Source organism: Equus asinus, chromosome 10 (genome assembly GCF_041296235.1).
Source record: "Equus asinus isolate D_3611 breed Donkey chromosome 10, EquAss-T2T_v2, whole genome shotgun sequence".
Classification (NCBI taxonomy): domain Eukaryota; kingdom Metazoa; phylum Chordata; class Mammalia; order Perissodactyla; family Equidae; genus Equus; species Equus asinus.
In genome coordinates, this window is record NC_091799.1 from 12235381 (window position 1) to 12248387 (window position 13007).

A 13007-nucleotide genomic window follows, 5' to 3' on the forward strand; every position below is an offset into this window, starting at 1 on the left:
CCCCACACTTCCTGCTTATCATCCTCCCTCCATGGGGTCTTCCAATCCACCCTGTTCTCCCAAGTCACAAGAGAAAGAAGGCTCAGGGAGGTCAAGTGTCTGGCCCGAGGTCACACCGCCTGGATCAGGAGAACCCAGGTCTGCATGGTGCTGCCCATGGCATCCTTCACAGCAGGCCCTGCTTCCTCCTCCGCAAAATAGAAATGCCCAAATAGTTGTGGGGGCCCCTTTCCTGGGCTCTGGGCTCCGGGCGTGGCTGACAGCCTCTGCCCGGGCTGAAGGGCTCCGGGTGTAGACGGACCTCACAGCCAGAGGTGCCTGCCGGGACTCCCAGGTGTAGTGCTTGCAGCCAGGCGAGCGGCCCCATTTCCCACAGCCTGTGGACCTGAAGAGCAGGCCGGGAGGGTGGCCCGGCAGAGGGACGGGAGACAACCTGGCTTAGGGGACAGGCCCCACTCCTGGGAGGGAGCCAGACGCACGGAGGCCAGCTCTGGTGGCCCGGAGGAGCCAGTTCTCTGTAGGTGCGGGAGGGCGCGCCTGCTGCTCCCGGTGCCCTGCAGTTCCTGGAGACTCTTGCTCAGGACGATGAAAGCTGCAAACGACTTCAGTGCTCACAGCAGGGATTTCCCCAAAGACCCATCAACTCAGCGATGGAAATCAGCGGTTTGACTGGAAGCTTCTGGGCTCCAAGTCCTCCGTTTGCTGTGCCGACCAGTCCTAAACTATGACGTGGTGATCCGCTGACCCGGGCCCTGTTGCAAGGCCTGCCTTGACCCAGACCTCGAGATCTCAACCATGGAACCCCCTCCTCGCTGCCGCCTCGCTACCTAAGCTCTCACGGGCGTCCTTGGGGAGTTGGAGAGTGAGCGTCACCTGACGCACTCTGCCAGCCCTCCTGCCGTAAAGCCCTTAGGACGGCTCTTCCGAGGGAGCACCCAGGCCCCGAGGGTGGGCGTGTGGGAGTCCCAGCCCCCTCAGACCACCCCTCATGACACGGTCTGGCAGCACCACTCCTCCCACACGTGAGCACAGCACAGGGCGCCCCACGCACAGCGTCAACCAGCTGGGACTTCCTCTGGGACTTTCTCAGTTCCTAGAGACAGCAAGGAACACAGGGCCTGCCGGAGGTCTGGGGAAGCCGGGCCCCCCTGTGGTCTCCTCCTGGAGGGAGAGGGCCAGACCCCGCTGGCTGCCCACGGCGGGCGGGGCACAGCAAAGCGTCTCCCCCACGGTCCTCCGTCATTGGGCCCCAAGCACTCTGCCTGGGGTGTGGGAGCGGCCAGCCTAGCGGGGGTTTCCTGTTTTAATTTTATTGCACAGCCCTCTTCCTCTAATAATAGACCATCACCTTTCTGTTCTATGAAAAGGGTCAAGTTTCATTTCTTGTTTTTCCATTTGAAATCCCAGTAGTTTACACCATTTACTGAAAGCTTATTCTTTCCCCATTGCTCTGTAGAGCCACCACTGTCCTAGGTCAAGGGTCAGCGTATGCCTAAACGTGTCTCTGGACTCTTTGTTCAGTGCCATCAGTTTGGTCTGTGTCCTGGAGCCAGTACCAGGTTGTCTTAATTCCTGTGTCTCATGACAGCATCGGCATCAGGCAGAGCAAGTCAGCTTTCCTCGTCCCTGCTCGAGAGCATCTTAGCTATTGACCCTTCGCCTTTTATACAAATTTTAAATTCATCTTGTCAAGTTTTGCAATAAAATGAGCATTGAATTGATAATACAATGCATCTATAGATCAATTAGAGGGAAATTAACATCTTTACAATATTGAACATTCTAATCCATGAACATAGACTCCCAGGATAGACTATCCTTCCAAATATTTTTATGCCCTTTAATGTCTCTTTCTTCGTATTTAATAGTTTTCTGCACAGAGGTCTAGCATCCGTTTTGTTAGATTTATTCATGGTTATTGAACTTTGGTGTTGCTACTGAAAATTTTTACAATTTCACCTTGTAATACTTTGTGGCTAATTTTAAGAAACACAATTGAGTTTTGCTAAGCATATTCATTCTAAAAATTTAATGTTAGATTCTCTTGAGTTTTCTGCATACTAACTCATATCTTCTGAAGATAATGATAATTTTGTGTCTGCTTTTCCAATCCTTTTACATTTTTTTTCTGCCTTCCAATCCAACGTTGACCAGAAGTGGCGATTCTGACCATCCTCGTCTGTTCTCAGTCTCTGAGGATGCTTTTCAACTTTCACCATTAATCACGTTGTACATTAGTGTCTGCAGCTTCTGGGAGTCTGCTTCTATAATCTGTTGTTTCTATTTGTTCTTGCACATTTTGTCTTTTATCCGCCTGAAGCTGGTGATATTTTACAATGTTCTAACATTTAATTCAAAAATACATGTATATAGTTGCAGAAATGATGTAAGTCCTGCAACAGTGCTATTCTCCTTCAGAGAAGATTTGTGTTGGTTTCAGCTGGAAGCCTGAGGGTGTGAGCATCTACAAAGACCTTGCTAGAATTTCAGGAGCTGAGATGCTTTTCCTGGGACGCTCAGATGCTGGCTGTTGATGCTTCATCCTTATTCCTAGAGCAGCCCTTCTGGATCCCAAGCCCAAATTCACACCCTCAAGAGGCCCGAGACCCCAACCTTTGACCTTTAGCACTGCAAAATTGTCAAGGAAACCGACCAGCTTCTCAGGTGTCTTTAGGGATTGGCAAAACCCCTGGCAAAGAGGCCCAAGTCCTGGTTTCCCTGCTCCGGACTTCTGGTGTACCCAAGGGTGTGGCAAGGTAACCCTTTCCTAGATGGCTGACTCGGCAAGGTAACCCTTTCCTAGATGGTTCACTTGGCTATGCCTTCAGGCAAATACCTTTTTTAATTATTTGTCTGTTTTTCCTTAGTAGGATGGATGACCCAAAATACCTCACCTGCCATTGCCAGAAGTCAAATGTCTCTTATTGATTCAACTTTAAGATATTTGAACTTGACAGAATCTTTCATTCTCACATCCTCTTAGGAACATTAAATGGATATCCGATTGGATTGCTGACGTCTCACCTGAAATTGTTCTACTGAAAATGCAAAGAAAAGGAACCACTCTGGTCCCTAGGGGGTCACCTGCTGATAGAGTTGAGGGACATTTACCTGCTGCCTCTCTCGATGTCCTGACTCACCCCAGGTGAGTGCTCCTGCTGTGGTTGCTCCCCAACAGACAAAGTGGCACCCCTGAAACCCACGCCTGTGCTGTGGGAGCAGGCTGCCTGGTCCAGAGGCTCAGGGAGGCTAAGTGGTGTCTGAGGCAACACAGCCTGTCTGCCTCCTCTGTCTCATAGGCTGAAGCCTCTGCACAGAAATTGGCAAAGTCTAGTATCATTGCAGCCCCGATAGAGAGGGATCTAAGGTCCTATGTCCCCCTGGACAGCCCACTCCTTTTGCTGAACCTTCGGTCTGGCCGTCCCACCATTCTTTCCTACTTGGGGAGCTGGTGCATTCAGAACGCCAGCCCGTGCATGCTGCCGGAGAAACATCAAGTCACAGAGGAATGTCCCCCCGCCCTGCTCCTCCCTACGTGTCACCGTCCTTGTCTCCTCAGTGAGCGTTTCCACACATCTGCAGAGCCCCTTCCCAAAGCACCCACAACGTGCTCATGCTGAGCGTGATCCACAGAACCAGACATGGACGATGCCTCAGGGATTTGCAGGACAAGGCATGTCCTCACCTTCAGGTCTAATGAATGGACCAGTGGTCCTCAGTGCATCAGGCAGACTTGACACCACATCTGGCTCTTTCTAGCTGTGTGACTTCAATTTTTCCACCTGTGAAATTCAAATAATAGCTCCTATCCGATGGAGCTGGTGTAAGTAGAACTTAGCATATGACAGGAGCCCAGAGTTTTTTCCCTTCCCCTATGTCAAGTGTCAGTGACTGGCTCAGACCCTGAATATTCTGGAGATCAGATGAGGGAGTTATCTTCAGCCAACCCTTCAGGGCCTCAGGGCACTCTTTGGGGATCCTGGGTAATGAAAAGGCGCTTGGAGACTGTGCTTTCCTTAAACCACAAGCCAGGCAGACCCTTTGCCGGCAGAGGCATCCTGAGAGCTCAGTTGACTAGGGACAAGGTGTCCTTGCTGGAGGAAGTGAGCCTGATTCAGCGGGCAGCTTGGTGGGGCCCACGGGGAAGGAAACACCCTCTGTGATCATCTCGTACCTCCTGTTGGTGCAACCAAAGAGCCTACAGGAAGTGGGCGTCCCCAGGGGAGCAGAGAAACTCCGGGCCCAGGCTTGGGCAGCCCTATAAGAGCTGGGAGCCTCTTCAAGGCCAGAGACCAGAGGACATGGAGCCGAGGAGAGTTGCCATGGCCCTGGGGCCTGGAGGCCAGCTCCTGTTGCTGCTGTGCATCCAGACCCTGCCTGCCCAGACTGCCGACACCTGTCCAGGTGAGACGGACCTGAGTTCTCTGGGCCCTGAAAGCTGATAACTGGCCCCTCATTGACCACTTACGGAGCCCCCGCTTAAACCCTTTACACGTGTCTTCTGGAGACTGTCAACTGCTCAACTTTATCCTCTGGCGAGGAGACAACTGGCCCGCATGCTTCTGGTGGGAAGGAGAGGAGCAGGGACTTCTTCTGGGGTCTGGATCCCAAGCCCACGGTTTACTGACGGAGCCTCACAGCCGGCCTGGACTGTCTCGCTGGGGAGGAGGAAAACCCCCTTCACCGTCTCTGTCTGCTCATGGGGTTCCGGAGAGGCGCTCTGAGGTTCTCTAACCCGGGGCTCCCCCACCTGCCCGGGGGTTTGTTAACACAGACTGCTGGCCCTCACCCCAGAGGGTCCGACTCAGCAGATCCAGGGGCTCAAAGAGAGAGTGGTCTCCCTCCCCATCCTAGGCAGGCAGATGGGCCACGCCTGGAGAGGGATTGCTCCCGGGTCAGTCCAGCCTCCTCCGGAGTTGATGACACGATGCCATATTCCTCAAAGTTTTCTCTCGTGAGGATAGTTGAATTTTGTGATCAATATAATTCAAATCTAAGAGGCAAATAATTCCCTGGTTCCAGTCTGGCCGGAGCTTGCTCTGTGTCCTTGGGTTAAACACGTCCCCTCTCCAGGGGACCCACACGGACCCCTTCTGAGCCCTTCTGGCTCAGGACTCCTATAGTCACCTAAGATCTGAGGGTGAAAATGCTACGTTGACCCAAATTCCCAAAGCTTCTTGTAAATATTTATTGTTATTATTTATTGAAATTACCCACTGTTGATGCAGCTCTTTTCAAATGCCTTGAGTTATACCAGGATTTTTAAAATTTGCATCATCTAATCTAATCCTCTCCACAGACCTATTCCTGTCTTTCCTGGCAGTTCAGAGGACAGAAGCCCAGAGGGGTTGAGCAACTTACCCAAACACACACAGCACTGAGGAACTGGGTTCCCCTTAGGCAGCGTGGACTCAGATGCCAGGGCTCTGCCTCGCATCAACTCCCCTCCTGACCAGCGCCCACCAGAGGCAGGAAAAGCTCACTGCCAGGCTGACCCTCAGCTGAGGCAGGTGACACTGGCCAGAGCCATCTGCCCAGACCGGAGGTCACTGCAGGGGCAGATCCCCTCACGTCGGGCGTCTGTTGCCAGCTCTGCAGGGCCCTCGGCCCGGGACGAGTGCCCTCACTGGCACTTTGTGCTTCTCTGCAGAGGTGAAGATGGTAGGTCTGGAGGGCTCCGACAAGCTCACCATTCTCCGAGGGTGCCCGGGGATGCCTGGAGCCGCGGGGCCCAAGGGAGACACAGGCGCCACTGGAGGGAGAGGTATGTGCTCCGGGATGGGTGGGGGGTTCCACTGAGTTCTTGCTCTTCTCAAATGAGACCCCAAGGTGGGCAACACCACACACGGTTCCCAGGTCGGGAGGTTGGGTCTTGGCCCTGCTGGAGCCAGTGTCAGAAGCCCACCCCCCCCAGGCCCACGGGGGCTTCTGAAATTCCCTAGAGGGAGCTGGTCTGTGAAGCATTTTATGAGCACACGTTTGGGCATATTTTTATGGAATATCTGCTTCCTGGTCCTTGATCCAGTGTTGGCTGTGCGTGCCCACTGGCAAGAGCTCTGGTCTTGTATCCTCCGTATTCTCATCTGAACACTGAGGCCACAACTTTCTTCTGTCCCCACCTCAGAGGAGGAAACGGAGGCTCAAGGAGTCAGCAGCTTCCTGCGTCTCCCATCGGGAGGCCTGGGGCTGGGCCTCCATCCAGGTCGGCTTGCAGGCCGCCAGTGGGTTCTGCGCAAGGACCTCTTGTGTGGCCCCTCTCCCACCACGGCGGTGGCCCGCTTTGCATGGCTTTGGGTCCCCGAGCCCGGTACAGAGGGCAGGTGTGCACCAAAAGGTCAACAAAGGTGCTGCCTTTTGAGGAGAGCGCCCCTGGCCTGCGGTGTGTGTGTGGACGCTCGAACGGCAGCTGGTGGCGACGTTGCATCCAGTCCTGGGATTGGGAGGGCTGTGTGTGCTCACCGTGATGGGCTCGATGAGGAACACTGGGGAGGAGCTCCTGTCTGAGGAAGGAGGAGAAGCAAGTCTGGGTCCAACCTCCCTGGACCAGGCTTCGACGGGTGGGTGTGGGTAATCTGCCCCCAAGCTGAGCCAGCCCCACTGTTCCACCCCTGCCCGCTGCGGGATGCTGAGCCTGTTGGGGGATGTGCGGCTGCTGAGCGGAGCCTGGGGGCCTCTCCTGACCCTCCCACCCATCGCTTGGGATGACTTTGGGGGAGGGGAGGGCCCTGCTCTGGGCTCAGGACCATGTGGTGTGTGGAAGCTGGGAGCTGGCCTGTCCTAGCCCCCTGCTAGCATAGATAATGCCGGCCTGGGAGGTCACATGGCTCCTGACGCCTCCTCTCTCCACGAGGAGGGGCAGGTAATTGCACCCCGACCTGTACTGCGTCCACAGGCTCGGGCTCTCCATCTCCTGGGGGACCTGGTGTGACAGGGTCTTGGAGGACGTTTTCCTTGTCCCAGGCCCCTGACCAGACAGTCGAGCTCTGTCAGATCAGCATGCACCTGGGCCTGCTCCACAGAGATCAGTGGAGGCTGGAAGCCAAGTGGTAACCCTGGGGCCTGAGCTCAGGTGCCAGCCTGGGCTGCACCTGTGCTACTGTGGGTGCTGCGTCCCCACCGTCTGCAGTCACTGCCAGCTAAGTCCCGGGGGCCGTGATTCTGCAGACCACTGCGGCTGGAGCAAGACGGGTCGGGGCTTTACCACTTGGAGCAAAGATTCTCAAGTAGAATTGCTTAGGTTGCATTTTTCTCAATGAAGTATCTTTGGAATTTGCAGGAGAAAGAGGTTCCCCTGGAGCCCCTGGGAAGGCGGGACCACCTGGGCCTAAAGGTACATGCCACCTTTTAGATAAAGAGTGAAGACCCCTGAGTGGGACCCTGAGGTCTGTCTATAGAGAAATGAGAGCTGTAGAGACAGACAGATAGACAGAGATAGAAGAGAGGGAGAGAGAGACAGGGGGAAGAGGGAGAGAGACAGAGAGAAAGGAGGAGGGTGGAAAGAGAGAGAGAAGAAGAGAGACACAGAGAGGGAGACAGAGGGACGGAGAGGGACCCTGTCACATTTTCCATTTCCAAAGAGCCTTGAGATAGTGTGTGAACTGAGTCCTAAATGCAGGGTCCCGGGTCCAGAGTGACCCCTCCTCACCAGGGGAAGAGTCCCAGAGTCCCCTTCCCCTCCCCTGAGACCTGGTGCTTTAAAACCATCATAAGCCAACAGAGCCATGCGTAGGTAGCGTGCAGAGCCCTCAGCCTGGGACTCCACCCAGCCGACCTCCTGAAAAGCAGAGCAGGTGTCAGTGTCCCAGGGACCAGCCGTTCTCCCCATCAGCGGTCCTAACTCCCCTGTCTCTCTCCAGGAGATCGCGGGGAGAAGGGCCAGCGTGGAGAGAAAGGTGAGCCTGTCCCGCCGTCCTGGGTCCTCGGCAGGCTTTGTCCAGGGGAGGGGTCCCAGAGGCCTTGGTCAAGCCCAGCACCATGCCGTGGGGAGGGTCTCAGACCCAAGTGCCCTCTGTTCAGGCAACGGGTTGGGGGGTTCTCTTAGCTCACAGCCCAGCCTCGGCCAGCGTTGGACCCAATGGTTGGCAAGACTACATGACTGCATGAATGTGGACATTCTACTTAGTCTATTCTTTTTCTGATTTATGTTCATTTATAAAAAAATTTGTAAAAATCAGAAAAGGCAAAACTCAGAAAACTCTAAGACATAGTCACATTCTCTGTCGTCAAGCAAAAAATGCAAGCTTGGGGCCCAGACCCAGATACCAAACGCCCCCCAATCCTCTCCACACCTGGAGACTCCGAGGGGGAGGCTGGGCTGAGCTGGACTGACCGTGACAGACCCGGAGTGGTCGGTTCTCTGCTTCTGAGCCCGTGAGGGCCAAACGCGATGACCAGGACAGCAGTCCAGTCAGTGCCCCCGAGCGACGGTGCTGACTGTCCCCGTCCCCTGCGGGCAAAGCCAGAGGCAGGAGGGGGCCGAGCAAATGAAGGTTTGCCCTACACGCTCCAGAGAAGTAGAGTCTAGGAGCCACCCATCAGAAAGGGATCCCATCCCACCTGGAAGGATCTGGATAATTGTCTCCATTCTCCTTTCAATGTCCGTGGAGCAACTGGGGCTGGAGGGGTCAGGGACTCTGATCTGCAGACTTGTGACGTGTGTGTCCTCTGTACCCACACAGGAGACCCTGGGCAGCCTCAAATGTGTGCCACAGGTGACTGACCACACCACTGACCTGGGTACCTGAGCCCGGACCTGCTCCCCGCTGGCCAGCAGCACAGGCTCAAGTTCCAAAGCCCAAGGACAATACACTGTCTACACATATTTTACTCCCTCAATTACTCAAGTAATAGGCATCGATCGCCTGGATAACTCTAGAATATTCCATAGCAATTCTGCTGAAGGAGCTTATAATATTACCTGGAAGGCCAGGTGCCTGGGGACTAAGGTGGGGGCAGCCCGGGAGGTGGGGAGGGCAGGGGGACTGGGCTTGGCCGTCACAACTGGGTGGCCTTGGAGGGCCGCACCTCTGCCCCGGGCCTCGGAGTCCCCTCCACCCATGTGGATGCCCCCTGTGCCTGCTTCTCCCTCCTGCCCCTCCCCTGCGCCCGCCCTGCCCAGGGCTCCCTGTCCCAGAATCCATTTCCCGGGTTCCGTCCCCAGGACCTCGGAACTGCAAGGAGCTGCTCACCAGTGGCCAGACTCTCAGCGGCTGGCACACCATCTACCTGCCCGACTGCCGGCCCCTGACTGTGCTCTGCGACATGGACACGGATGGCGGGGGGTGGACAGTGAGTGTCAGGATCTCCGAGACACCGCGTGGCCCTTGGGCAGAGGGGGCAGTGCCTGGGACTCTCACAGACCGGGTTCTACGCCTGGCGGAGAACTCTCTCTGTGGCCTTCATGAAAATGTGTGCCCCTGCAGCTCCGGGCTGGCCCTTTCCTTTCACTGAGGACGGGGAGAACGGGAAATGCGGGTGGGTGGTGAACCCATGCGGGAGGGAGTCCAGGCCCCGGGGTGAGGCCAGGAGGGAAGCCTGCTACTCTCCAGCTGTGTGGCTTTGAGCTTGTCGCCTACCCTCTCTGAGTCTGCATTTCCTCCTTGGTCACATGTGGGCACCCTCCTGACAGGCCCTGGGGTCTGGGCCCAGGATGCTCTGTGAACTACAAATGTTGCTCCCACGTGTGGCCGAGGTCCCCGGGGGCTGCCCTGGTCTCCCGAGCCCTGTCGTCCTCCACAGGTCTTCCAGCGAAGGAGCGACGGCTCCGTGGACTTCTTCCGGGACTGGGCAGCGTATAAGCGGGGCTTTGGCAGTCAGCTGGGAGAGTTCTGGCTGGGGAACGACAACATCCACGCCCTGACCGCCCAGGGTAGGGCCCGTGCCGGGGGGCTTTGGTGGTCTCGGGGTTCTGAAATCCACATGCCCCTGACCTTAGACTTGGGCCATTTGGGACAGAAGACCCTGCTCCTCCTTGACCCACGGGGTTAACTCTCAGAGCAGAACAACTGTGACAACCTAGGACGTGTGTTCTCTTAGACTCTCTAAATGTTAGAATCAGAGGAATTGGGATTCTTGGGGTGAAGACCTCTTCCGGCCTCAGGGCCAGTTATACCTGCCGAGAGGACGGCGTGAGAAGGAGGCCGTGAGGTCTCGGGTTAGCCCCCTGCCACTTCAGACTGTCGGTCTTGAAACTGGGATCTTAGCCCTACCGTGACCCCTCCCTGGCCTCCCCCGGCCAGCACATGTGACAGTCCCCACACAGCCACACGCACCCCAAGAGAGAGAGGACTGTACCCCCATTTCTCTATCCCACAGGATTAGCTTCTCCGCTGGTCCCGAGGTGAAGTGCCACATTGTAGACCCTTTTTTTCCTGCATCCACTACCCCCTGGCGACCGGGAAGGCATCCGCTCACAGGCCTCAAATTCTTAAAAAAGAAACTACAATAGTTTCTCAACCCATCATGTTAGTAGCTTAATCATCTGCAGGAGAATTTACACTTTCAAAATAGAGCAGTGCTTCAATCCATCAAAGGAGCGCTAACTGTGGGATTTCAGGCACGGCTTACGGAATACAGGGAAGAATTTAGAAATAGACCCACTGCCGAGGTCCTCACATCCATATGGGATTTCCATATAGTCCCAGTCGAACTTTCCCTGGATGTCAACTTCAGACATCCCTCAAGAATTTACCCAAATGCTCCATCTCCCCTCGCTGAAGGCAGAAGGACTCAAGGTTGGGACCTGAAAGCCTTTCCCCCCAGGAACCAATGAGCTCCGGGTCGACCTCCTGGACTTCCAGGGAAACCGCCAGTTTGCCAAGTACGGGTCATTCAAGCTGGCGGACGAGGCGGACAAGTACAAGCTGGTCCTGGGAGCCTTCGTCGGGGGCAACGCAGGTGAGAGTCCGCACCGGGCAGAGTGGCCTGGGCTTCAGAGCCAGGTTGGGGGGCAGAGAGAACTGCCCAGGGTCCCGGCTCCGTCTCCCCTGGGTGACCCTGGGCTGGGGCCTCCTCTCTCTGGGCCCCAGCCTCTCCGTCTGTAAGTGCAGACACGAATTTCCACGTCTCTGTGTAGCACGGGGACCAGTGACATAATCAGGTCCCACACCCAAGGCCGTGTCTGCGTGTCTGTGAGTGGGGCCGGACGTTACTGACCCTCATCGCTGCTGACACCTGCAACACGACAGTCATTCCACATGGGGTCTTAGGGCCCTGTTCCCAAACTGTGTTCCACGGAACAGGAGCCCCGTGGGATGTTCTCTGCCAAGGGGCATCTCTGGCCACGTGACCTGGGGAGGCGTTCCACGTGACCTGGGGAGGCATTCCCTATGGAGCGTCCTCTTGGGAAGCCCAGCATGCAGCGAAGGCGCTGAGAACTGCTCCAGCAGGAGCCCGTTTACCTGTGTCGCACCCAGAGCTGCAGAGAGCAAGGCACTCCCTGGGCATTTGATAACGGGAGCCTTCGAGTGTGTGCCCCCGACACGCACGACCTCACTTGGGCCCTCCAAGGAGGGAACGGGGCAGGGCCCATGGTCCCATTTTGCAGGTGGCAAAGCTGAGGCTCGGGGGGGGGTGGGAACGGCAGGAGCCGGAGGTGAGCTTCATTCCCAGGGCTGAAGATGGAGGGGGGCCCCCGGATGAGGGCGGTGCTGTCCTCACCGGGCGACCCAGAGACGGGGGACGGACCCCAGAGAGGAGGAGCAGGCTAGGAGGGACTTCAGGGGCCAGAACAGGTCTGACGGTCTTGGGGGAGCCTGGAGGAGACAGGTGATGGCTGGAGGAGGGAAGCAATGCTCTGTGTGGAGGGGGTCCTGGACCAGGAGCGGGTCATGGACCTTCTGCTCCCTCTGCCTCAAGGCCCAGGCAGGCCCTCCGTCCTCGGGGCTCGGTGAGGCGTCTCTCCAGTGAGGGCGGCGCTAATGAGGAGCGGGAGGCAGGGTCCAGGGCAGGGCCCCCTGACAGCGGGGCCTCTTCTGGCACCGACACCACCCTGTTTCTCCCTGAGCAGGAGATTCCCTGACAGCCCACAACGACCGGTTCTTCTCCACCAAGGACCAAGACAACGACCGGAGTTCTTCCAGCTGTGCTGAGAGGTTCCATGGGGCCTGGTGGTACGACAACTGTCACTTGTCCAACCTGAATGGCCGTTACCTGGGGGGCCCCCAACAGAGCTACGCGGACGGCATCAACTGGAAGTCCTGGCGAGGCTACAACTACAGCTACAAGGCGTCGGAGATGAAGGTGCGGCTCAGCTAGCCGGCGGCCGCCTCCCGACCCGGGCGCTTGCTCACCCCCCAGTGCGGCTGCATCCGAGAGCTCGGCTGTCCCCAGAGAACGGCGGGGCTCCCACGGTCCCGTGCTGACCCCTTGCCTCTCAGCTCTGTGTCACCCTCGCTCACAGCCCTTCTCTGCCATCTGTGTGTCCCAACGCACACGCCCCATGGCCTCACCAGAAGGAAGAATTAAATTTTCAAAGTGTTTGCTTTCTGATGGTTTTTGTTTTCCAGTTTTAATTTGCGTTGAACACGCGTCCTTGTGAGCATTCCCCATAGCCGTCGTATAGCAGGTCCCTCTTCACCTGTCGCTGAGGGTGGGGGTGCTCATTTCGCAGATGGAATTACTGCTGTCCAGAGAGGGCAAGAGGCTTTCCCGAGGGCCACCAGCCCAGCCTGCAGCCTCCTCCACTGACAGCATGGGAGGGCCTCTCTCCCCCCAAATGCTCCTGCAACTCCTCATGACTCACTCACAGCGTCTTCACACCCCTTTAAGAAGGTCACTTTGGGCCTAGAAAACTCTCGTAAAAAAAGGGAAAAAAGTCAAACTGGGACATTCTGTTTCCAGTCACACAGAATGGATACATTGGGCCAGCTGTCCCCTGAGAACAGCTGAAACGCAAACACCGATCCACGAGGAAATGGCTGCCGAGTCGGCTCGCCCGAGTGGGGTCAGCCAGCTACCCACATCCGAAACGCAGAATTGGGCCCTGACCTCACACAGCACCAACCCCA

The 13007-nt window shown here is 56.5% G+C and overlaps 1 protein-coding gene across 1 annotated transcript; it reads left to right on the forward strand.

Moving 5' to 3' along the window:
* The first annotated feature begins 4076 nt into the window (after positions 1–4076).
* On the forward strand, positions 4077–12479 carry LOC106845337 (ficolin-1-like). The gene is made up of 9 exons (XM_014863318.3): positions 4077–4404; positions 5651–5764; positions 7277–7330; positions 7857–7892; positions 8679–8711; positions 9161–9288; positions 9739–9868; positions 10762–10896; positions 12008–12479. The coding sequence occupies exons 1-9, from the start codon at positions 4302–4304 to the stop codon at positions 12253–12255; spliced, it is 981 nt and encodes a 326-aa protein (XP_014718804.3). The 5' UTR covers positions 4077–4301; the 3' UTR covers positions 12256–12479.
* Positions 12480–13007: the final 528 nt, after the last annotated feature.